The sequence below is a fragment of the Anolis carolinensis genome, chromosome 3, assembly GCF_035594765.1.
Source record: "Anolis carolinensis isolate JA03-04 chromosome 3, rAnoCar3.1.pri, whole genome shotgun sequence".
In the NCBI taxonomy this organism is placed as follows: Eukaryota; Metazoa; Chordata; class Lepidosauria; order Squamata; family Dactyloidae; genus Anolis; species Anolis carolinensis.
This window is the reverse complement of record NC_085843.1, coordinates 220,259,460-220,285,192: the sequence shown is the minus strand read 5'-3', so window position 1 is coordinate 220,285,192 and position 25,733 is coordinate 220,259,460. Positions and strand designations below refer to the sequence as shown.

General features: G+C 40.1%; 1 protein-coding gene across 4 annotated transcripts in view; it reads left to right on the top strand.

Moving 5' to 3' along the window:
* The window catches only part of ctnna3 (catenin alpha 3), a 1,223,202-nt gene that overhangs the window by 28,514 nt on the left and 1,168,955 nt on the right, over nt 1-25,733 (top strand). For all 4 annotated transcript variants that reach the window (XM_062977502.1, XM_062977500.1, XM_062977501.1 and 1 more), the window contains exon 3: nt 1-193. In XM_062977502.1, coding sequence (XP_062833572.1) covers nt 1-193 — 193 coding nt within the window. The remainder of the gene's footprint in view (nt 194-25,733) is intronic.

The window sequence follows — 25,733 nt, the reverse complement described above, 5'->3', positions numbered from 1 at the left end:
GTCACCACCTTAATGAATTGCCCTCAGAACCCTTCAAACAAGAAGAAAGGGTGTTCAAAAAGAGCCCGTGTTATCCTTGCTTCTGTTGAAGAAGCCACCTGGAACTTGCTGGACAAAGGGGAGAAGATTGCTAAGGAGGCCCCAGTGTTTGTGGATGAACTGAATGCTGCGCTTCATGATGTTCGCAAAGAAAGTAAGTCTATAATTATGATTTATTTAATTATTTATCACGTCAGAAGCGAACCGAGGGTACAAGTTGTAATGTATTTGAAAATACAAAGTTTTAAAGAAACTTTATTATACTAAATATCCTTTGACAAGTAGCTGGCTACTTGGAGTTCCTCTGGTGTTAATATAAGAAGGTCCTCCATTGTGAATGTTGCAGGGCTCAGGCTGCATTGTAGTAAGTGGTCTGTGGTTTGCTCTTCTTCACACTCACATGTCGTGAACTCCACTTTATGGCTCAATTTCTTATGGTTGGCTCTGCATCTCATGGTGCCAGAGCGCAGTCTGTTCAGTGCCTTCCAAATCGCCCAGTCTTCTGTGTGCCCAGGAGGGAGTTTCTCATCCAGTATCAGCCATGGTTTGAGGTTCTGGGTTTTAGCCTGCCAGTTTTGGACTCTCACTTGCTGTGGTGTTCCTGCAAGTATTTCTGTAGATCTCAGAAAACTATTTTTTGATTTAAGGCATTGGCGTTCTGGCTGATACTCAAACAGGGGATGGGCCATACTTCCCGATGGATGTTAGGTGGTGCAATTCCGGCTTAACAGTATAATTTTTCCAGTGGTGTGGGGTGTAGACATCCTGTGATAATGTGACATGTCTCATTAAGAACCACATCCACTGTTTTAACTTGGTGAGATGTATTCCACACTGGGCATGCATATTCAGGAGCAGAGTAGCAAAGCATATGAGCAGATGTCTTCACTGTGTCTGGTTGTGATTCCCAGGTTGTGCCAGTCAGCTTTCGTACAATGTTATTTCTAACACCCACTTTTTGCTTGATCGTCAAGCAGTGTTTCTTGTAAGTCAGAGCACGATTCAGGGCAACTTCCAAGTGTTTTGGTGTGCTGCAATGCTCCAGTGGGATTCCTTCCCAGGTAATCCTCAGAGCTCGAGATGCTTGACTGTTCTTAAGAGGAAAAGCGCCAATCTGCATTCTAGATGGATTAGGGATCAGCTGGTTTCCCCTGTAATAGGCAGTAAGAGCACCCAAAGCTTTGGAGAGCTTCGGAGAGAATCAGAAGCAACTTGCAACAATTATGATGATGATAACATACCCTGTTTCCCTTTAAATAAGACATCCTCAGAAAATAAGACCTACTAGGTTTTGATGAATTGCTAAATATAAGGCCTCCCCTGAAAGTAAGACCTAGCAAGGTTTTTGTTTAGAAGCATGCCCACCAAACAGAACACCCGAGCATGCAGGATTGGTAAATGCACGTACCCATAGATTGTTGTACATGGAAATAATGATAGTAACAAGAAATTTTTGATAGGATTCACAGTTTGTCTGGTTATGCTGGTTTGTGATGACAACTACTTTACAGTATATAATAAATGTTCTTTTTTTTTGTTCAACAATAAATGTGAATTCTTCTTCATGGAAAAATAAGACATCCCCTGAAAATAAGACCTAGTGCATCTTTGGGAGCAAAAATTAATATAAGACACTGTCTTATTTTCAGGGAAACACGGTAGCTACTTCAAGAAATAGCTGCATGGCTTTTTTGTTGTTGTTTGTTCCAAAATACATGTAAATGTGACCCGAGAAATGGTAACAAGTCACCAGAACTCCAAATAATAAGCACCAGCAGATACTGAAACATGTTAATCATGCTGTCTGGCTTTATGTTTTTCTCAGCTTAGCCAGAGCTACTAGAAAATCAGATTTACTCTGTTGAATTGGGAGGCAACCATTGCCTCAGGTGATATGCATGAATATCTGTGTTAAGCACAGAGAGAGAAGGAGAAGGAAAGAAGCATTCTCAGATTCATTGCTATGGTGTGGCTTCAAGTCATTTCTGCCTAATGATGACTCTAAGGCAAATGTATAAATGGGGTTTTCTTGGCAGAATTTGTCCAGAGGGAGAATGGCCTTTGGGTTCTTGTGAGGCTCAGAAAGTGTGACTTGCCTAAGGCCACTCTGTGCATTTCTGTGGCTGAGCAGGGATTCAATTTATGATCTCTAAGTATCCAAATCCAACACACAAACCACTACATTAGGTTGTCTCTAAATTTACTGGATACACAAAGCAAGTCAGTCACAGGGAACACTTTGGATATTGTCATTACACAGAAAGTGGGGAGTGTCATGATTAATACTGTGATTAAATCTACAGCCATGGACCCATTTAAGAGGTTCCCCATAAAAATATAACCTTGCCTTTAAAAAAGCATTTTGTATTTTGATAATTCACTGATGTTGACACAATGCCATGGGTTTTTCTGCACACAAGCATTTTAATCAATTATACTAACCATTCTGTTGTTGGCAGAAGCTCTCAGTGGTGCACTAAGACTAAAGCTTCAGACTTAAAATGTAATGGTAACCATGGGTTAGAGGAGCTTTTTGGGATGATGAAGTGCAGTACAAGACAATGATTTCTCCTGCCCATTTGTTTCCCCATCTTGTGTTTCATTCTTATTGATTGACTGCTGTGGAGCTTTCAGACGACCAACAAACTATGAAGTCATTGTACTCACAAAACAGGAGAGGGTTTTAAGTGGCAGACAGTGATGTCTGACTGGGCTTTCTGTGGTATCAAGGCTTTGTACATAAAAATGTTGTTGGACATATTACATGATTTTTGCTCTTTCTGACTTTACCAGAGGGGCCACTGTGGAATGGGCGGCACATAGTTGTCCTGTGTCCATGGGGGTGCAATTGCCTTATAGCAGTGGTTCTCAACATGGGGTCTCCAGGTGTTTTGGCCTTCAACTCCCAGAAATTCTAACAGCTAGTAAACTGGCTGGGATTTCTGGGAGTTGTAGGTCAAAACACCTGGGGACTCAAAGGGTGAGAACCACTGCCTTACAGCATGCTTTTAATTGGGGAGGGGGGGCGTCAATGATGAAGCAGCTGCCAATAAGATTGAATTTAGAAGTTCAATTTGATTGACAGGGGCCCAACAGGGGACAATTTAAAGGGCTAGCTGGAGATCTCCCCATTCCTTTTCTCCTCCAGCCCACCCATCTACCCTTGTTTGTATTGTACTTGGTGAATGGGCTGGTTTTCTTTGTCACAACTTTGAGTGCAGGTTGGCAAGGACCCTGGATCCATTATGCAAGGTATCAGTTCCCTGAAAAGGGAGTCCCCTCAAGACATCCAGGGGGCATGCATCTCAGGCAAGTTTGAAGTGGTGCTGGAACAGACGCCTTTGCAGCAGTGTCATGACAGCTTGGAGAGCTTGGATGAGGGATTGGTGATAGAAGACTCAGCCGTAGTACTGGAGTCTTGCAACGAACTGCAACTCCCTCAGCCATGTCCTGAAGGAGCATCTATAGAAAGCCATGCGGGGACATGAGAGAAGCCTCCCACAGGATGATAAAACATCTGGGCATCCCCTGGGCAACATACTTGCAGATGGCCAAGTCTCTCACACCAGAAGTGACTTGCAGTTTCTCAAGTCGCTCCTGACACAAAATAAAATCTATAGAAAGAACAATTGCTCTGCCTGTTGATCAAATGCAAGAGACTTCTGCTGAACAGACTGAGGAGGAGTCAACTGTTCCTGTGTTTGTGGAGTTAAGGAAAGAAAGGTCTCAACTGTGGAGATTTTTGAGGCTAGCTGAGAAGAGAGCCTGCAACAGGTGACACCTGTGAAAGTAGGATTTAAGAGACTGCATTGATTGCTGGTTGCAATGTCAGTGCTTGAGCCAAGACCCTGGACCCTTGATCTCTTGTGCTCTCTGGAACTTGGACCACCCTTGGACATCAGCTTTCATAGAATCATAGAGTTGGAAGAGACCACACGGGCCATCTAGTCCAACTCGCTGCCATGCTGGAAAAGAACAATCAAAGCATCCTTGACAGATGGCCATCCAGCCTCTGTTTAAAAGTTTCTAAGGAAGGAGCTTCCACCACATTCAGAGGCAGAGCATTCCACTGTTGAACAGCTCGTGTGGTCAGGAACTTCTTCCTAATGTTCTGTTGGAATCTCCTTTCCTGTAATTTGAACCCATTGCTCCTAGTTCTAGTTTTCAAGGCAGCAGAAAACAAGTCTGCTCCCTCTTCCTTCTGACACCATGGAATTGTGGACTCAACCTTGCATCTTGGATATTACTGGTAATTGGCCTTTGACCCTGGATTTCCTACTTGCATATCCCTTGAGTGTTTGGCATCTTTGTGAACTATCTGGCTAGACCTAGGACTGTTGGAATATACACTGCCTGTATTTGGATGCAGTGGCCTTGACAGATACCCTCCGATGGAACAGGGAGGTGACCGATCAGATGGGGGTCTCAGGTCGCCTCTGTGTTGTCACCACAAGAGTTGTTGTTTGGGAATTGTGCTCATTAATTTAACAGGCTGGTTGATTAATGTCTGGATCCAGGACCCATGTGTTAGTCTTATTGTCAGTTGTAACCAATAAAGCTGTGGCCCTTTTTGTCCAATGTAACTAATGTATGTTTTTGTTTCCCAAGGTCCATACCCTTCTCTTGGTGCACTTACACTATGGAATGAATGCTCTTGGACTCCACTTTAAATACCATAGCTCCATACTATGTGGTCCTTGGAGTCAAAGCTTCCCAAGATCCATACCCTTCTCTGGATGCATCTGCACTGGAGAATAAATGCAGTCGGGATCCATTTTAAATGCCATTATTATTATTATTATTATTATTATTATTATTATTATTATTATTATTATTATTATTATGCCATGTCTCCATGCTGTGCAGTCCTGGGAATCCTTGGAGTTTTCTAAGGTCCAAACCCTTCTCTTGGTAATTTTGCACTATGGAATGAATGCACTTGCACCCCACTTTAAATGCCATGACGCCATGCTATGCAGACCTGGGAGTTATAGTTTTCCAAGGTCAACATCCTTCTCTGTGGGACAGCTGAGAGAGAGAGAGAGAGAGAGAGAGAGGGAGAGAGCACATCTCAGCTTTCTCTCCCTGCCTGCCTCTGGAATTGAAGACGCAACAGCTGACATTTCAAAAGAGAGGAGGTTTTGTTCCCCACAAAAAACAGGGGTGGAGAGATGGTGCGTGGTGCTTAGCGATTAAAGTGTGATGCCAAATGTACTGAAAGAATGCTGACAGCCACTGATACATTCAACCGTTTGACGGAGGTAGGGAAATCATCTGTTTCATTCCAACACTGAGTCAGACTGAGCTCTACACTTCCCAGCCTCAATATGATGAAGTGGTAAGAGAAAAAGTGTGTGTGTTTGTACACATTTCAAAAATATAAAAATATAACATTAAACAGTTGGACCTTATTTGTAAAATGATCTGGCATAACAGATTGTTCTCAAGGATATTAATCTTCATTTTCTGTTTCCCGTCTGTATCTTCTGAATGGACAGGGCATAATTAATACAGAAATTCTTTCTACTGTCAAAGACATTTAAATGCCTAAACGGGCTCATTAGATTTTCAGTGAAGTTTGAAAATGCCTTTGATGATTTAACTAGAAAATGGAACACTGAAAAAAATGCTGCATGAAATTCCTTGAACCCTGTACTTATATGTTGCCCTTAATTTCATGGTGGTGATGATAAGAGACAACAAAAGGAGAACTACTGGCAAACTAAAGTGTGGTGAATACAAAGGCTGAGTTTAATTGCTATATGTTGTGACTCTAGTTATGTACCACACTAATTATATGTAGCATAAAGCGTTCACTGTTAGATGGATTTATAGCTATTTTAGAGACTCACCCCAATGCTCTTAATTCTTTGGATGCTCCATGGGAACAGAGGGTTTAGGTGAGAAGGCTCTATAGTAGCACTGAAGGGGTTGGGGTTACTGTCAAAAAGCTTACATTAAAGCTCTAATTTTCAAACTATGCTCCGCATAGGCATTTGTGTGAGTTGGCCGCTGACTAGTCGAAGACACGTATGTAACGTGTCCTTTTGTAACCTGTGAGTACTGCATTTGTTTTAAAGCAGTGGTTCCCAACCAGTGGGCCGTGGCCCAGCAGTGAGCCGCAAGAATGAAAATCCGGTCCGCAAACCTCCTTCATCTTTATTTTATTTTCATTTTATTTCCACTCCTTTCCACAGAGCTGACCAGTCCCAACCAAACCGAATCTAAAGTTGACCAAAAATTAATTTGTAACTTTTTTGGTACTAATGTTGGAGAATGGCCCCTGGTCAAAGTGGGCCCTGGTCAAAAAAAGGTTGAGAACCACTGTTTTAAAGAAAATGTTCCATTTGTTTGATAAGGAATACAGTGTAGCAGTAAGTGATAAACTGTTAAAAATAATTATGTAAGATTGTAAGAAAATAATCAGTTATAGTCTTTCAATCTGTTCTTTGCATTATATCAGAAGTTGTAATTTTGTGTCAACAGATAATCAAAACATGTTCTCAGACTTTCACTTTGTGTATTGTTTCACTTACTTTTGAGAACCTTAGGCTGATTGTTATGTATAAGATTAATGAGACTTTTAGTTACAGTCAATTTATTTTTTATTGTGTTTAAACTATAGAACAGCTGGAGAAACAGGGAAAAGTAATTATATGCTCGACCATACTGAGATATAAATATTCAATAGTATTCCTGTACCTTTGTATTTGTGAATAATAAAATAAGATAAAATAAATTGTAGAAAAAAGATTATTAATTATTATTATTAATAATAATGATAAATGCATTATTTCACCTTAAAAATAGTTCCTGGAGAATATTCTCTTCCACTAGTGTGAACATGACTCTTACTTATTTATGTGATTCATAATCTTGCCTTTCCAGAATGTGACTGTTGAAAAAGGAATACAAAACAGTGAATGACCTTGGAGATTTGCGCTGATGCACTAATGCTAACCATCAGGAATTGACTTTCTGGTAGTAATTTACTTTATTATTATTATTATTATTATTATTATTATTATTATTATTATTATTATTATTATTATTATTATTTCTTATCCACCTCTCCTCATGGCTCGAGGTGAGTTACATTGCTAAAAACACAAAATCGTCCAAAAGCATTATATGAAATACTCTACAAAATACATACTAAAATATGCAGAACAAAAATTAAACATTAGATGCAAGTCAAAAATTCATGATTAAAGCATGCCGGGTAGGCATGCTGGAAGAGATAGGTCTTCAAATGTATTTAAAATTCTGACAGCTCATTTAGCTGTCTGATCTCTTTCAGTTATATTGAATATCATCCAGAAACCAATCCTTAATGAATCTACATACATTTCTTTTATGCTATATGAAGTTTAGTAGAAATTAAGGCTTGCGTAATATAGTGGGTTTGAGTCTTGGACTATGACTCTGGAAACTTAGGCTCATATCCCTGCTCAGCCATGGAAACCCAGTGTGTTACCCGAAGAAAATCACATTCTCTTTGCTACAGAGGAAGACAAAGGAAAAAATCTCTCTGAAGAAATCTTGCCAAGAAAACCCCATGTTGGGTTAGTATCACCGTAACTTGGAAGCAACTTGAAGATACACAATCAAAATTTGAAACCATGAATTTGTATTTAAGTAACTGTTAAAACATACTGTGAGAGAGTTCAATGTTACTGCTCCTTCCTTTCCTTGGAGTACTGATCAAGTTAGAAAGGACTTGAAGGCACACAACAAGAAATTATGATTGGGAGCTATTAGGTATCGAACAATGGTTCTAAGATTAAGTTGCCTACTTGTGTAAAAACTGTGACGGAATGAAAACTCAAAATGTGTAGTCCACGCACTGCCTTGCCAGAGAAAGAAGATATGTGCCACACAGGTGAGCAATAAAGAACATATGGTTTATTCTTCTTAAACGCGGAACAACATATGTACTATGTGCCCAGTTGCACCAACTCACATAATATCCTTTTATGAGAGATTTAAAATAGTCTTTCCTTTGTCCATGTGGATAAATTCTTTCCAGCAGCTCATGAAGCAAGAGCACACTTCAAACTCTTGTGTGTCTGTCTCTCTTGCTTCTCTCTTCCAACTGTCTCTCCACCTGCTTAGCTCAAGTTTGAACAAAATTGCAACGATCTCAAAAACTCCCAGGCTTAACAGCTCTCCAGATATGCAGCTTCATGCATTTTATTTTGCAGTTGACACACACATATTAACTGATTTTTTACATATTGTAACAAAAACTTCTGTATCATATACCGGTACGCATGATTTTATTTATTTATTTGCAGTAAAATAGGAGTTTTAAGGTATTGTTTAGTTTCCCCAGCATGATCCTATGATATTCTTGGGCCAGATTTTTTCATTTCAATAAAAGTGGTACTGTATAAAACTTAGTTCAAGGTGCTGTTGTTTCCTCATATTGGATCTTATCCCGTGTGTGTGTGTGGGTAGCATCATGTAAGTGTGGTGTTTAGTCCTGTAGTATTGCAAATCACTATGTTCTGTTACTCATAATTTATCAATGCCCCCTTCCCCTAGCCTATTCTTTCTTCTTTTTTCTCTTTCTTCTCTTTTCTCCTCCTTCTACTCTTTTCCCTCTTTTCCCCCTTTTCCTCTTACCTCCTCCTGACCATCCCCACCCCCTTTGAATGAAACTTTCCCCTCCAAACTGCCCTATCCCCATCAAATTTACCTTCCCCGCTTATTCCCCATATCTAGTAGAAATTTCCCACCCCCTTTTCCCATTTTTCCCGAGTGCCTCCCTGTAAACCCCTTTTATTTGTTTACTCATTTGTTGTAGTGTACATGCTATCTGAATTTGCTGGCTTACCCGTTACTATACGTTTTCATCCTTATCCCACGAGCGACTGGATTCCCCTCTCTCTCCCCTTTTTTTGATTCCTTGACATCGCGAAGGATCGAAATCTAACATGAAAGGCAAAGAAAACTAGTGATATCCTAAAGTAGTGCTATTTCTTACTTTTATTTTTAAAAAGTAATTACCATGCAAGGATTGGGTGGCTGCATTAGTACCAGGGACCCACTGCTCAGTAGGAGACCGCCTACAGGACAGCCCATTTGCACATGTCATCAATACGATTCAATGCGGGTGATACTTACAGTACCCATCCCGTATTTTTTTTTGGTCTTTTTAATGGAATATTGTGGTTGCTGAGCTTCTGAGAGATCTCAGGCTGTGTTCTCCCATCTCCCTTTTTTTGGACAGTTTCTGATTATTCATGGTGGGTGCTGACAGGAAGTCCTCTTGTGTCATGGGATGAGCTCTGTTACTTTATATTAGCTCAATGGATTAGAACTGTTTTTTAATCGGGGGTGCGGGGTGGGCGTGGGATAAAGTCCATGTTCTCATTTTCAGGCATTGTCTAATCTCCCTTAATGCACTATCTGAGCCTTTAAAATTATTATATTATTGTGCATGTATTGTTCATCTATATACATTGTATCCTTAGCTACCCGAATGACCAAGTACCCGGATTCTTCATAGTCCTGTTTGAAATGCCCGTGCTTTTCTGCTTTCAGGACACTGTGTGGAAATATGTTGGAATGAGTCTAAACCTTTATTTACATCCACACAAATTCAGTATCTCTCTTAAAAAATGAAGAAAAAGAAATAGCTGGATGAAATGCATTTTAAGAAACTGTGAAGGTTTGAAATAATATGGGACAAATCTTCAGCAAAGTAAAGCCTGACAAAAGAACTACAGTAGAGTCTCACTTATCCAATCTTCGTTTATCCAATTTTCTGTATTATCCAACGCAGTCTGCCTTTTAGTAGTCAGTGTTTTTGTAGTCAATGATTTCAATACATTGAATATTTTAGTGCTAAATTCATATATACAGTAATTACTACGTAACGTTACTGTGCATTGCACTCCTTTTTCTGTCGATTTGTTGTAAAACTGGATAACTAGGTAGGAATTTGAGGTGATAGTTACAGACAGAATAATGTGACAGAAAGTGTGAATGGGGAAAAGGAGAATGTATGTAAAAATTCAATTTGGGAGGAAAAGAAAGAAAGTAAAGGTAAAGGTTTTCCCTTGACATTAAGTCTAGTCTTGTTCATCTCTGGGGGTTGATGCTCATCTCCATTTCTAAGCTAAAGAGCCGGCATTGTCCATAGACGCCTCCAAGGTCATGTGGCCGGCATGACTGCATGGAGCACCGTTACCTTCTTGCCGGAGTGATACCTATTGATCTACTCACATTTGCATGTTTTTGAACTGCTAGGTTGGCAGAAGCTGGGCAACAGAGAGAGCTCACCCCACTCCTCGGATTCAAACTGCTGACCTTTCGTCAGCAAGTTCAGCATCTCAGCGGTTTAATCCACTGCGCCACCTGGGGCTCTTAAAGAAAGAAAAGAAAAGAGCCATGCAATTGGAATCCTACAGTTTACATTTCTTAGCTGTATATTCAAATCTTTAACAACTCTGTTTTTTAAAAATGGAGATAGCACACATTTTAATATCCTTAAACTCTTACTGAGTCATTAAAAATAACCACAGTGATAATTTTTCTGGTGAAATTTGGATTTAATTTTGAGATCTGTTTTTTTTAGAAGTACTCATGTCTAGTAATGTGAAATTAGAAAGTGAAATATTTATGCTTCTATTAATGGAATGGGTTCTTATAATCACAACCTTTGAAAGAGCATTATTATAGAATTTCATATCCTCTGTATCTGGTAGGGCTCAAAGGAAAAAATAGATTGACATGTAGAAAGAAATATTTCTGGAGTGATTTAATTAACAGCTTCTTATTGATGCTGATGTTTAATTACTGTAAAACCTGGACAACAATGTAGTGTATTCTTAAGATAATCATTTGTATATTTCTTCCCCTTCCCTCCTCTGCCAGACAGGAGTGGTTCAAGCATAGTTCAGATGTTTGGTTTCTATTTCCATTACCTAGAGTCTATATATGGTCTTGAAGACAACAGCTGCAGCTTGTATTATTTCCATCTATTGCTTTGCCTGAGTTGCATGTAGTTGTTTGCCGTCGTATCTCAAGTGGACTCTTAGATAAACCTTAACTCACAAATACCACAATCACTTAGGAACAAATATAGGATACTTCAGATATTGCTCCTTTTAGATCCAAAAGAGAAAGTGGAAGATAAAGATTTGACATTTTAAATTTGTTAATTGAAATTACTTGAATCACCATCAAGTCCTTTGTTGGGAGATGGGATGAGATATAAATAAAGTATTATTATTATTATTATTATTATTATTATTATTATTATTATTATTATTATTATTTAAAAGTACGTAATAGTTACTGATGTACTTGTGATGTGTAATTGCACCCCACTATGTATTGTTCTCGGTGCTATTCTGATTCTGCGGGCTAACATTGGCCTACCATTAGCACTGATGAATATGCTTCTGGATTCAGGACAGAATAATTTGAATCACCCCCATCTGCCGAGGCATGTTTTTTCTGTACTCTTAAAGAATGTAGTTTCTGTAGCTTATTTTATTCCTCTTTGTTCAACACACTTTTTAGATAGCCTGATATAGATACAGTTATGCATGTATTGCATATTCTAATTATATACAAATGACTGGCGATTTCTCTTTGAACATAAGGCTCCTCTAGGTAAAGAAAATGTGTTTGGAAGGTTGCAGTGTTTGTTGTTTCTTCTCCCAATAAATATAAACAAAATGCTTCTGTTATTCCAGACTACTTTCTGGCAATTCTTGGCATCGGCTGCAACTCTTTTCTCATTATTGTTGTGTGGGTTAATTTTTTTTAATAATTCTGAGGTATTTCAAAACAAAAACATTTATCTCTTTTCTCCTCCCTTCCCTCTTTTAATTTGTTTTGAAGTTATAGTATGATAATGCATTAATGAAATGCCATTTTGCCCTATAACCTTACCTTCCAAATTGTATGTACATATATATTGTATGTACATACAATTTGTAAGCCGCTCTGTGTCCCCTTCGAGGTGAGAGAGGGTGGGGTATAAATGTAATAAATAAATAAATAAGTAATTGTTGCTGGGTTTTGTTTTTTTTGCACTACAAATAAGACATGTGCAGTGATCATAGGAATTTGTTCATTTTTTTTCCAAATGATAATTCGGCCCCTCAACAATCTGAGGGACCATGAATCGGCCCTCCACTTAAAAAGTTTGAGGACCCCTGCCCTAGAGTCTTAAACTTACCATACAGAGAGCCATTTAAGACATGTGAATACCTAAAAAGCCTTACAGTAATTAAATATCGCAGATTCTTTCCAAAGGAGAGACTAAACATCTTTCTCTTAGAGCTGCTAAGAGGCAGACTGTCTGGAATTCCCTCTCCCAAAGACTATGCCCCTGAGGAGGAAATGAAATAGAAACAATAGAACACATTTTATTGTAGTGCCGCTATTAAACAGTGCAACGTAGCCAACTTGTATATACAGTCCTGTCCTGCATGACCAACTATCTCCCATAGAGGATTGTTAGATATCTTTTAGAGGACAAGTGCCACAGGGTGACTTTCATAATGGCAAAATTCCTTGAAGTGGCAGCAACGCCGAGGAAGCAACTAACCTCTGATAGGGATATCACTTGAAACCATGTAGATGTATTTTGTACAATGAACTTGGAGATGAGATGGGAGAATTCAAAATGACTGTTCACTTTCTGATGGGTCTCTGGACTTTAATAAATGTTGTTGTTGCTATAGCACTATAACTGTAAGAAAAAATTGAAAAAAAATCAGAGTGGATAATTTGCTCTTCAAATCATAAGACTACCACAGCAAACCACAGCCCAGGTTTGAAAAATATATTTTGAAGAGCCTTGATGCAAATCCAAGAAATTGCTAGAATCAGTTCCCAAAAAGAATTGATTGAGTGGGCCTGGGAGAAACGACAACTGTTTAAACCTAAGGAACTATATTGTGAGAACTCAGGCTTTTAAAACTCAGTCTGGAAAAAACCACATAGAAGGTGACCAGGGTGATAATTGAATCTTGCTTCAGGAGTGGCAATGGGATAGTCCTACACCACATCTGAAGATAGCAAGCTGACTTAGTGAATGCAGGACAGGTTACAAATCAACACTACTCCCTGAAAAAATATATTGCTGCCACACTATACCTGCTGTGTAAGTGGCCCTGGCCTTGTATTCTGTGATATTATGCCAGCTCTTCTATATATCCTAGAGACAAGAAGTCTAACTTAGGATTCTTTTTGAGGCATGCTCATATTAATAGCAGTGCTGATTTAGGACCTCATCAGATGACCCTTTGTAAAGTGGGGGGCAGCGGGGGAAATGGTGGGTCCATGCCATCACTTCCCACAAAATTTCCCTGCTGACCCCCTATTCATCTCCTTCCCCTTATTTGTATGAGGAGTCGGGTTTACAACCGACTCCTCTGGGCTCCGTTACTCTCTGCTGCTGACATGCTGCCACCATGGAGCCCGAAGAAGTCCTGCTGGAAGTAACCCAACATCATGTGATGGGCTCTGGGGGACTCCATGCTGGCAGTGCAAAGCAGGGAGAAGACGCTTCCCTGTCTATCTGATGATGATGTCATAAGAGTCCTAGGATCTGATAATTTATTCTGATATTTATTTGTCCTTCCTGCTTGCATGCACATTATAACATAAAGAAAGGGCTCCAAGGCTGTAGAGTAGTGGTTCTTAACCTGGGGTCCCCAGGTGTTTTGGCCTACAACTCCCAGAAATCCCAGCCAGTTTACCAGCTGTTAGGATTTCTGGGAGTTGAAGGCCAAAAACCTGGGGACCCCATGTTGAGAACCACTGCTCTAGAGTTACGTTAGAGAACAGATAATGTTGTGAGACACACCTCTTCATGTGTCTCAAATGACACAGTGTAGGATTTTCTGTACAACTTGATTCTTTGGGTCATACAAGATGGTAAGGAAAGCGTGTATTTCCCTCCAGCAATGGGAAGCACATGCCTCAGGCAATGTATTTTCAGAATAAGCTTGTGTTTACTGTACAGTGCAAGCAGAGCCGGCCCTAGGTATTTTTCAAGTGTAGGCAAACAGAATTTTGCTCCCCCCCCAATCAATCACTGAAAAATAAAAGTGTTGGATAAATGTTGGATAATAAGGAGGGATTAAGGAAAAGCCTATTAAACATCAAATTACATTAAGATTTTACAAATTAAGCACCAAAACATCATGTTTTACAACAAATCAACAGAAAAAGCAGTCTCGACTGCGCCCTCGTATGTTTTGCGCCCGAAGCGACCGCTTAATTCGCCTCATTGTTGGACCGGCTCTGAGTGCGAGTCACAAGTCAATACAGATGAGGAAAAAGCTGTTCTATGACATCATTTGAGGCACTTCCTACTTCTCCCAGACACATGTTAAGCATAAGATGTAGTTTGGCAGATCCTGTTTTTCTTATTTTTTTTTAAAAATATTTCCAGATTTTTTCACACAAGAGGGGAAAATAGAACAGTTGGGTAAAAAGGAAAAAAGGGAGGGTGTTATTGTAATAATGTAATAATTGTAATAATGGTGTTATTGTTTTTTGAAAAAGATTTTTATTGAAAGTTTATATTTACAGAAAATAAAAATGTAGGATTGTAGGAGGGGGCTAGAAATAGGGAACACTTGAATATTTTCTTGGTACTGCATCTACAAGCTAAGGAAATGTTTAAGGAAGGAGGTAGGGTGGGTAAAGGCAGGGTGGGGGGATTGAAGAGTTTGACTTCCATCATCTCAGTTGTGGTTACTTCCTTCTTGGTTTCCTTGGGTTCTAGTCTCGATCTGCTTTTTCCTGGTGTTATTGTTAGTAGATTAACTCTTTCAAATATCTATTATGTTGCTGGGGAAGAGGGAGAGGTTTGAGGGTATGGAGGGAAAACATTGTACAAAATTATAGTAGTTACATCTAATTCTTCATCTCTATTACCTTTATACACATTATTTAAAGTATTTAAAATGTTACAAATTCATATATCCTTTATAACAAAAAAGAGGACTAGCATTGTCATCTAATTTAAAAACCTAATAGTTGTATCTCCTTATATTTTCTGTATTCTTTCATATTCTTCTTGTCTCCTCCTCCAGCTCTTCTTCATTAAAAGTTTGTCTTGATTGTTCTTATTTAGATTATTTCTTTAAACTCTTTTAACTCTTTTATCAACTTTTAATTACTTTCTAATTAAAATAATCTAGTGGTTACACAAGGAATGCTCTCTTTTACACTTGAAGCCAAACTGATGTGGTGGGAGCAGTGGCTTCCTGGATTTTAACTGTAGCAGTCAATGGAATTTAGTACATGTGATGAAGTGGTAAGACTCAGAACAACGGCTTCAAACTAACAGGAAAGGAGATTCCACCTGAACCTTAGGAAGGACTTCCTAACTGTTAGATTGTCCGGCAGTGGAATTTTCTGCCCCAGAGGGTGGTGGAGGCTCCTTCTTTGGAGGCTTTTAAGCAGAGGCTGGATGGCCATCTGCTGGGGGTGCTTTGAATGCGATTTTCCTGCTTCTTGGCAGGGGGTTGGACTGGATGGCCCATGAGGTCTCTTCCAACTCTATGATTCTATTATTCACATAATGGAGAAATCAGAAAGCATTTCAAACAGTAGATGACAGAGAAGGTTCCTGTTTCCTGTCTCCAAACTTGCTTTTAAAAATGAATAAATAATGGAACAGGGTGAGTTCAATTTAGGCTTCTCAAGTGCAAAAAATGATCTAAACCCAGCACTTGATACCAGGAAACAAAAGGGCTAGGTAAGCTGCTTGTGGCTTATTCAGGTAAAACTGATATTATCATGACAATAGAGTTGAGAATGAAAAATAGAAAGTGGGACTAGAACAAAGCTGGGTGAATAGAGTGCTTTCTGTGGGGTTTAAGCAGACAAAAAAAGATAACTGAAGCCCAAAATAATCCCTTAATATCTTTTATTCAATGGCAATGCTTTTCATTCAGTCAAGAGCACATTTTAGGAAATCAAGAGAAAAAGAGACATCTTTAACTTTGTTTTAGTATCAACAACGGAATGTAAAGGGAAATTTGATGCACTCTAGCTTTGGGACACCTTTTCACCCAGCACCACACCAGAGTCCAGTAGTAAAAGCTACAGCAGTTTATTAAGAAAAGCATGTACAAAGGGGGAAAAGGGCATTTCCCAAGGAGCAGCAGAAAGGGTACTACAAAGTAGCAGCAGTCCATATAGAAAAGAGCAGTAGTCCAAAAATGGCAAGGACATGAAGTCAAGAGAGTCAGCATCACAACATAAATCCATGAGCATGACAACAGGACTTTTGCCCAAGGCAACCTTTCCAGGAACATAGGCACACAGGAAAATTGAATCAATTGAGAACTGAGACAGAAATCTCAGCTCTCAATTGCAACATTGAGAGCTGAGATGGCAACATTGTCTCCTCTGAGAGACACCAAGTAAACACCACTTAATTTAAACCCAAGCCTGACCAGGAAGCCATGAGATCATGCCTCACACATCTGGGTTTCAAGGACTTCTCACAGTGTCACTCCCAATGCCTAATTAATCTATCTTTCACTCCCTCCATCCGGAGACCTAATATGACATTGTGAGAAAACTCCCCATTGGCTGAAGGCCGATTCTCACGTTCCCCTGTTGCTAAGAAATGAACATCAAAATCCAAAACATCCTTCTGTCTCATCTTCAACTGCCTGCTGTTTTCTCTGATCACACAGATCACACAGTTTGAAACCCACCATTCCCCTCATCCTCTGAGCAATCCCCAGCCCCTTTCTGAGCCCCAACAAAATAAAAAATCACATTTTTTAAACACATGTACTGAGACAATAGATTACATTAACAGAAACTGAAAAATAGATATGATAACATAAAGAAATGACAGTCTATAGAATTTCTAATTTTTAGGGGCCGTGGTGGCACAATGCATTAAACCCTTGTGCTGCTGAACTGCTTACCTGAAGGCTGGCTCAGCTGCTGATCTGAAGGTTTGCAGTTCAAATCTGAGTTCCCATCTGTCAGCTCTAGTTCCTGCCAACCAAGCAGTTCGAAAACATGCCAATATGAGTCGATAAATAGGTATCGCTTCAACGGGAGAAGGCAAAAAGATGCTCCAAGCAGAAGGTGACAATGCGGGCTTTTCGGCTTGAAAATGAAGAAAAGAATCTCCCAGAGCCAGAGATGAGCACCGCCTTCAGATGCCAGAACTGAAAGGAGAAGCCTTGCCTTTGTTTGTGTTTATGTGTCTCATGTGATTGTAAAGGCATTAAATGTTTGCCTGTGTATGTAAATGCTCTAATCTGCTCTGAGTCCCCTAGGGGTGAAGGGTGGAATAGAAATAAAGTTTATTATTATTATTATTGACACAACGACGTTGTATGACACAGCAAACAAGATAGTTATGCTGGATTTTGTTTCACAAAACCACAAGTCGAACACTTCCCAAGTGTCTAGGACTGTGTGATGTATTTTCGGATAATGCGTGCAGATCCCAATAGGGTGGCCTTTTGCAGTTGGCAGATGGTGATTTTGTCAATGTCTTTTGTTTCCAAATGCCGGCTGAGATCTTTTGGCACGGCACCCAGTGTGCCCATCACCACCGGGACCACCTGCACTGGTTTCTGCCAGAGTCTCTGAAGTTCAATCTTGAGGTCCTGATAGCGGCTGAGTTTTTCCTCTTGTTTTTCATCTATGCGACTGTCACCTGGGATGGCAACATCAATGATCCAAACCTTGTTCTTTTCCACAACTGTGATGTCTGGTGTGTTGTGTTCCAGAACTTTGTCAGTCTGGATTCGGAAGTCCCACAGTATCTTTGCGTGCTCATTTTCCAATACTTTTGCAGGTTTGTGATCCCACCAGTTCTTTGCTGCTGGGAGGTGGTACTTGAGGCATAAGTTCCAATGAATCATTTGGGCCACATAGTTGTGCCTCTGTTTGTAGTCTGTCTGTGCGATTTTCTTACAGCAGCTGAGGATATGATCAATGGTTTCATCGGTTTCCTTGCACAGTCTGCATTTTGGGTCATCAGCTGATTTTTCAATCTTGGCCTTAATTGCATTTGTTCTGATGGTTTGCTCCTGGGCTGCAAGGATCAGGCCTTCTGTCTCCTTTTTCAGGGTCCCATTCGTGAGCCAGAGCCAGGTCTTCTCCTTATCAGCTTTTCCTTCAATTTTGTCAAGGAACTTTCCATGCAGTGTTTTGTTGTGCCAGCTGTCAGCTCTAGTTTGTAGTGCGGTTTTCTTGTACTGGTTTTTTGTCTGCTGTGTTTTGAGGAGTTTCTGATTTTTGACTTCAATCAAAGCAGGTTCTTCACTTTGCTTGACATATTCTGCCAGGGCATGTTCTTCTTCTTTGACTGCTTGTTTTACTTGTAAGAGTCCTCTGCCCCCTGATCTTCTAGGCAGATATAGCCGGTCAACATAACTGCGAGGGTGCAGGGAATGATAAATGGTCATGAGTTTTCTTGTTTTTCTGTCCAAATTGTCCAGTTCCACCTGTGTCCAATTTATAATGCCAGCAGTATATCTTATGACAGGTATGGCCCAGGTGTTTATGGCCTTGATGGTGTTGCCTCCATTGAGCTTGCTTTTGAGAATTTTTCTGACCCTTTGTGTGTATTCTTTGCTGACCACAGTTTTCACATGTTCATGCTTGATGTTGACCAGCTGTAATATGCCCAGATATTTATAGGCCTCTGGCTGGTGACACTTTATTGTTTGGCCATTGGGCATATTTATGCCCTCACTTTCAATGATTTTTCCCTTCTTCAATGCCACTGTCGAACATTTGTCCAAACCAAACTCCATGTTGATATCAGTGCTAAAAATTCGGACAGTGTTGGTCAGAGACTGGATTTCAGTTTCCATTTTCCCATATAGCTTCAGGTCATCCATGTACATCAAATGTGAAATTTTGTGAGAATTCTTAGATGTTTGATAGCCGAGATTTGTTTTTTGTAAGATTGTTGACAGAGGGATCATGGCGATAATGAAAAGCAGAGGGGACAATGAGTCTCCCTGGAAAATTCCTCTCCTGATGTTGACAAGCCCATAGCTTTCATTTCCAACAAACAGTTCAGTTTTCCAGTGCTCCATCATGTTTTCAATGAAGGTGCCAACGGTTTTACAAATCCCGATGGCGTCCAGGCACTTGATGATCCAGCTGTGTGGGAGTGAGTCAAAGGCCTTTTTGTAGTCAATCCACGTCATGTGAAGATTAGCTTTTTGGCTCTTACAGTTCTCCAGAATCATTTTGTCAATCAATAACTGGTCTTTTGTGCCCCTGCTTTTCCGTTTGTTGCCTTTCTGTTCATCTGGCAAGATGTTTTTTTCTTCAAGATAGTCTTGAATTCTGTCAGCTATGATGCCAGTCAGTAGTTTAAACATAGTGGGCAGACATGTTATTGGCCTGTAGTTTCCTGGTGTTGCTCCTTTTGTTGGATCCTTTTGTATCAGGTATGTTCTTCCAGTTGTTAGCCATTCACTGATACTTCCTTTCTGCAGCATCTCATTGAATTGTTGGGCCATTTTTCCATGTAAACTAATCAGATGTTTGAGCCAAAATCCATGAAGTTGATCACTACCAGGCGATGTCCAGTTCTTGACTTTTTGCACTCGTTTGCTGATCATTTCAGTTGTTATTTCCATCTGTTCCATTTTGTTCTGTGAAAACTTTCCTTCAAACTCCTTTATCCACCCAGCGTTTTTGTTGTAGTTTTTATTATTTTCCCAAAGTTCTTTCCAGAACTTTGTTGTTGCAGTTTTCTCTGGCTTTATGGTTACTGTGTCTGTTGTTTGGTTCAGACTCTGGTAGAACCGTCTTTGGTCTGATTGAAACAGTTGATTTTGTCTGTACTGGATGATTCTGGCTTCATACCTTTCAATTTTTCTGGCTGTTTCTGTAATTTGTTCTTTCACAATTTCCAAAGCTTCTTCAATTTTTCTGGTGTTCAGCCAGTACTTTCGGATCAGGTATTGCTTGATTTTGTCATTCTTCAGTTTCCTCTCTTTCATATTTTTCAGGTTACTTGCATCTGATCTAAGTTTCTTGATTTTCAACTCTAGCCTGACCTTCCACTTTGGTTTTCCAGTCGATTTTCTTTGGGGCTGCCTTGGTTGTAGGAGCCCAAGTTCTTCTGTTACTATCACTGCTGCACTGTAGGCAAACTGGTTTGTTTGTTCAATTGATGTTATTTGGACAGTGGAGAGTGCTGCATTCACATCTTTCATGAGAGGCGCCAGGTGTCTCTTGGGCACTGTTTTTAGAGTTGGGAGCCGCTTTCTTATTGCATTTGCTGCAGCATGAGCCATGATCTTATCCTTGAGTTCTTGTTGTCTTGCTGTCAAGGTTCCTGGTGGTTCAGCAGATGTTTCAAGTGCTGGTTCTTCAAATTCTTGCAAAAGCTCCACACTTTCTTCTGGTTCAATCTGTTCCACCATTCCAAGTGTTGCTGGAGTCTCTGCTGCTGTCTGTGCTGTGGTCTGATGGTAATCTACTTTGCAAATTTTCTGGATTTCTTCGAGTTCAACTTCACTGAACACTTTGTTTCTGATTATGAATCTTCGTTGGTCAGCCAGTCGGGGTTCTGTTATCTGTGAGTCAGGTTACTCTTGTTTCCACAGTTGATGCATCCTTTTTTGGTAGCCACACCTTTGAGGTTCAGATTTGTAGTAGCATTTCAGAATTGTGCGGTTTTCTGGCATTGTATATTTCTGCCGCTTCTGTGACTGTTCATTTGGGTTTTGATGATTCCGTAGCCCACTTGTCGATGGATGTCCAGAATCAGCAGCATCCACCGTGGTCCTTTTTATCCTGGGCGACGACCGAGCCAGTATAGACTTCGTTTGGGTTTGATTCTCCATAATGCTAATGGGTTAGGTGCACTTGGTTGTTTATTATTATTATTATTATTATTATTATTATTATTATTATTATTAGTAGTAGTAGTAGTAGTAGTAGTAATGGAGAAACATATCATGATCTATTGATAATGTATTTGGATTTGTCCACTACTTCTAGTTCTCTTTTTTGCATAAAAACCCACAAACTAGAGATATAATAAGCAGGAAGAAAAATAGCTAGTTTAGTATCCCAAAAATGTAGACTGAATTTCGGATTTAAAAAATCAAAATGTATTTGTACATGTCAAGGACATTTTGGCTGTTGAGGTACAACAACAACAATAACAACAATAACAATTTTATTTTTGTATCCTACCTCCATTTCTCCGAAGGGACTTGGGGCAGCTTACATAAAAATACAATGATCAGTCAGGTAAATTTTAGAACAAATCCTCTTGTTTGGTTTTCGGGTTATGTTGCTTCGTACCCTTGGTTTTTTGTCTTAATCTGAACTACTAAAGGTGATTTCAAATCAAGAGTTCAAAACATAATCAATTCTATCTCATTTATTTATTTAGATAATTGTCAGCCATTTGTGTTGTCAATGCATGCATAAGTAATCACTTAATCCAATTATTTTTTATTACCAGTTGTTATTTGTAATGACCCACTTTAATAATCAACACGTAAGGCTTGTTGTGCTTGGCTTAGTATCACCAAGTCCATCTCATCTCTGTGATACTTTTAATCGTATGGTTTCTCCAGAGATCAAATGTTTTCCACGGAGGCAAAAGATTTAGGCATGACATTACATATATGAATTGATTAATGTGCATAGCTTTTTATTATACAGATAGCAGCTCCAGGGGAAGCCTGAACTGTCTCCCAACCACAGGGATTAAATGGATGAAGTTTTACTCTTTTTGTTTTGCAGATGGCTCTGACAGAAGTTGTTGTTTATTTGTTCAGTCGCTTCTGACTCTTCGTGACCTCATGGACCAGCCCATGCCAGAGCTCCCTGTCGGCCATTACCACCCCCAGCTCCTTCAAGGGCAAGCCATTCACTTCAAGGAGACCACCCATCCATCTTGCCCTTTGTTGGCCCCTCTTCCTTTTCCCTTCCATTTTCCCCAGTATAATTCTCTTCTCCCAGCTTTCCTGTCTTCTCATTATGTGGCCAAAGTACTTCATCTTTGCCTCTAATATCCTTCCCTCCAGTGAACAGTCGGGCATTCTTTCCTGGAGGATGAACTGTTTGGATCTTCTTGCAGTCCAAGGCACTCTCAGAATTTTCCTCCAACACCACAGTTCAAAAGCATCTATTTTCCTTCATTCAGCCTTCCTTATGGTCCAGATCTCATATACATAGGTTACTATGGGGAATACCATTGCTTTAACTATGCGAACCTTCGTTGCAAGTGTGATGTCTCTACTCTTCATTATTTTATCAAGGTTGGCCATTGCTCTCCTCCCAAGAAATAAAAGTCTTTTGATTTCCTAGCTGCAATCTGCGTCTGCAGTAATCTTTGCACCTAGAAATACAAAGTATGTCACTGCCTCCACGTTTTCTCCCATCTATTTGCCAGTTATCAATCTGACAGAAGTATTATCTCTCAAAATGCTGTTTGCAGTTTAAGTGAAGGTTCATAGTTACTGTTGCAGTTGAGCCAGCTGGCAACGGTAGTAGTAGGACTAGTAGGAGGAAAAGGGGTAATATTGAGCAGCTGCCTGATGAGGAACAACAAAGGAAACGTATTCGGGCGATACTTATGGCACCGTCTGAGGAGGACATGTTTGAAGGGTTTTCAAGTGATGAGAAATCAATGATTGAAGAGGGAGATGGGATGGATGTGAATAGAGGAACTAAAAGGGTCACCCGGGAGCAGGAATCAGATGAGGAAAGAGAGAGGAAGAAGCTCTGGGATATACTTACTGCTCCCACAAAGGATGAGTCGTTTTTGGGGTTCTCTGGGGATGATGGGTCTGGGAGTGATGAAAATGTGGAGGGCACATCGGACTGGACTAGGGTTCAGGAAATGAGGGATGTGTTTGCAGAGTCAACTTCTGGTGATACGTTTGTGGGCTTTTCAGGACAGGACAATTGGCAAGCAGCTGATACACCCGGGGCATGGGGAGACCTAAGTCTTGACAGAAGATGGAAGAGTTGGAGGGATGATGGGTGAGGTTCACATGTAACAACAGGAACAGCTGTGGGGGATGATGATGGGTTGGCGACCAGCTCATCTTCAGATAATGATGTGTAAGATAAAAGTAAGGTCTAAAATGGGGATCCTTTGCAGAAGGCAAAGTGTCGTTTTGGCATAGGTTTGTCCCTGCCTGTGTTTTCCTGTTGGGCTTTGGGTCCTGGCTCTACAGCTTGGTGTTCCTGGGTTTCTTGGATTCGGACTGGACTATCGTGTTTGCAGCTTTCTCCTTCCTTGGACATTTGGACTGGTGACTTCAGCTTTGTTTGACAACCTCCGGTAACGACACTTGGATTGGCTAATCGTGGTTGCAGCTTTCTCCCTTCCTGACTTTGGCTTGTCTCTACTCCGGTTTGGATTTCCCTCTTCAGAGAGCTGCCTTTGGATTGGCTGTCATCTGGGCGGGCGGCGTTCTCCCTTCTTTGATCCTGGCTCCTGGCTGACTCAACAGCGGTTTGGAAAAACATCCTGAGGACGTCGCTAATCTGCTTCTTTTGTTCTTTTGTCTTTTGAACCTTGGCTAGTTTTGTTTTCCTTTGAGTACAGCGCTGCCTCTCAGGGAGGCTGCTTCAAGCGCTGTTTGTTGCCAGTTCTGTTGACGGCATTAAATCCAGATTATTCTTCCATATGATAGGATTATTTTCTGTTCTTCCTTTTAAGCCCAGTTTGGGTTTATATTTTGAGTTTTGGTCAGAGACACTGCAGTTAAGTGTCTCTGAGCCTGTTTTTGAGTGACAATAAACCTTTTGTCTACACTGTTTATTGAGTGTGTGGCTTTTTGAGGAGTCTGTGTTCCGACAGTTACAGTGGCTACTTGAGTATTGTCAAACAAACAAATAATTCACAAATATATTGCAGTAAAAAAGAGGACAGATATTAGTACATCATTTGCATGTATCGATTTATTTTTATTGTAAATTTGGCCGTTAGTACTATAACAGAAATAGAAATACAGCATATCCTGCAGAAAGTGTTGATTGGGTGACATGTGTACTTATTTGACCTGCAGTGCAACATCCAGTCAGGTGATAGACCACTCTAAGGTCCTTAATCTCACTTCATTATCTTTTAACAGAACTATCCACTCTAAATCATGACACATTATCACCCGAATTGTGCCCAAGGACACTTTTCTTGCAAAGCAATTAGCTGCTCTGGAGAGTGCTTTTTGTCAGGACTGTATCATTGAGCCTCATCTGTTAGTTTCACTGTCCACCTCCCTTGTGGTCTCAAGGTTTCTACGGTTCCCTACAGCTGCTATTTATACAGTAAAAATTATTTAACTTTACAGTTTATTATTTATAGTTAGCTGGGTCCTACAGATGAAAGTCAAACATACTTGATCAGGTCAGGAAAAATCCAATAGCTATGAACACTTAAGAAGCTCGATGTGATTTTATAATAGCTTCTGGGGAACATGGTGCCAAGAATAATAATAAATGATAATAGCTTTATTTTTATATCCTGCCTTCATCTCCCCGAAGGGACTCAGGGAGGCTTACATGGAGAACAAGCCCGATTCAACAGAGATTAAAACCAAACATAGATTGAAACATATCTCAATACAACATTACAAAAGACAATAACATTAAAACAGCATCATCAGAAAAAATAGAGTTGCATTGTCTTATTGGCCAGCTTCACATTGACAACTGGTCGGATGCTATGTAAAAATAATCACAGTCCAAGCAGGCTTTCTAGAATGGGTCCTTTATATTCTTACATAGGCTTTAGGCAGCTTATATCAAAAGGAATAGTTTGTGATATACCTTCCTTTTAAAATGAAAGGTTAAAAAGCAATGTTCTATACATTCAGCGTATGGTCCACAATTTATTGTACTGGTTTGAAAAATGTAAACAGTCACAGAGCACTTTTAAGTACCGTACATGTACATATTTAGTATCTCCTTCAAGGCCTGCCTTGGAATTTTTTCAGCGGGTAAGCTTTGTAGTTGTATTGTCAAAGGCTTTCATGGCCGGCATCACTGGGTAGCGGTGAGTTTTTTGGGTTGTATGGCCATGTTCCAGAAGCATTCTCTCCTTCTGGAACATGGCCATACAGCCCGACAAACTCACCACAATCCAGCTTTGTAGTTTCTTGTTGGTATTGCTCAGGAACTTTGGAGCTGTCAACTTGAGCATTTGAGAGTGGGTTACAGTTCTTTGGCAGAAGGAACAAAGCTTGTATAATGCTTTGTGGGAGGAGATAGGCATGTCCGGCTACTTTCAGCTTATCTTTCTCAGAGTGGCAGCTAAAAACAGATGGAGAGAAGGTGAGGTAAGGAGGACCAGTACAAGCAAGGGAGGAAACAGATTGAAGGTTACTATTTTAGGCATAGTTATTTGGAAGAAACTTTCTAATAGACATCTGGTAGATTATGGTGGGAACTGAATGCTGGAGTAGAAAAAAAAATCATGATTTTTCTCATGTTCTTAGTTTCAACTTGATGTATGTATGATTGATAATAGAAAAGTGCAAAGGAGATGGTGAAAGTCAGTGTGGTGTAGAGATTTGAATATTGGGCTACAACTCTGAAGACCAGAGTTTGAATTCCTTCTTGGCCATGAAAATACTCTGAGGGACCTTGGGCAAGTTATATTCCTTCGACTTTGGAGGAAGGCATCGACAGCCCCACCCTCCAAGAAATCTTACCAAGAAACTACATGACTGGTTCAC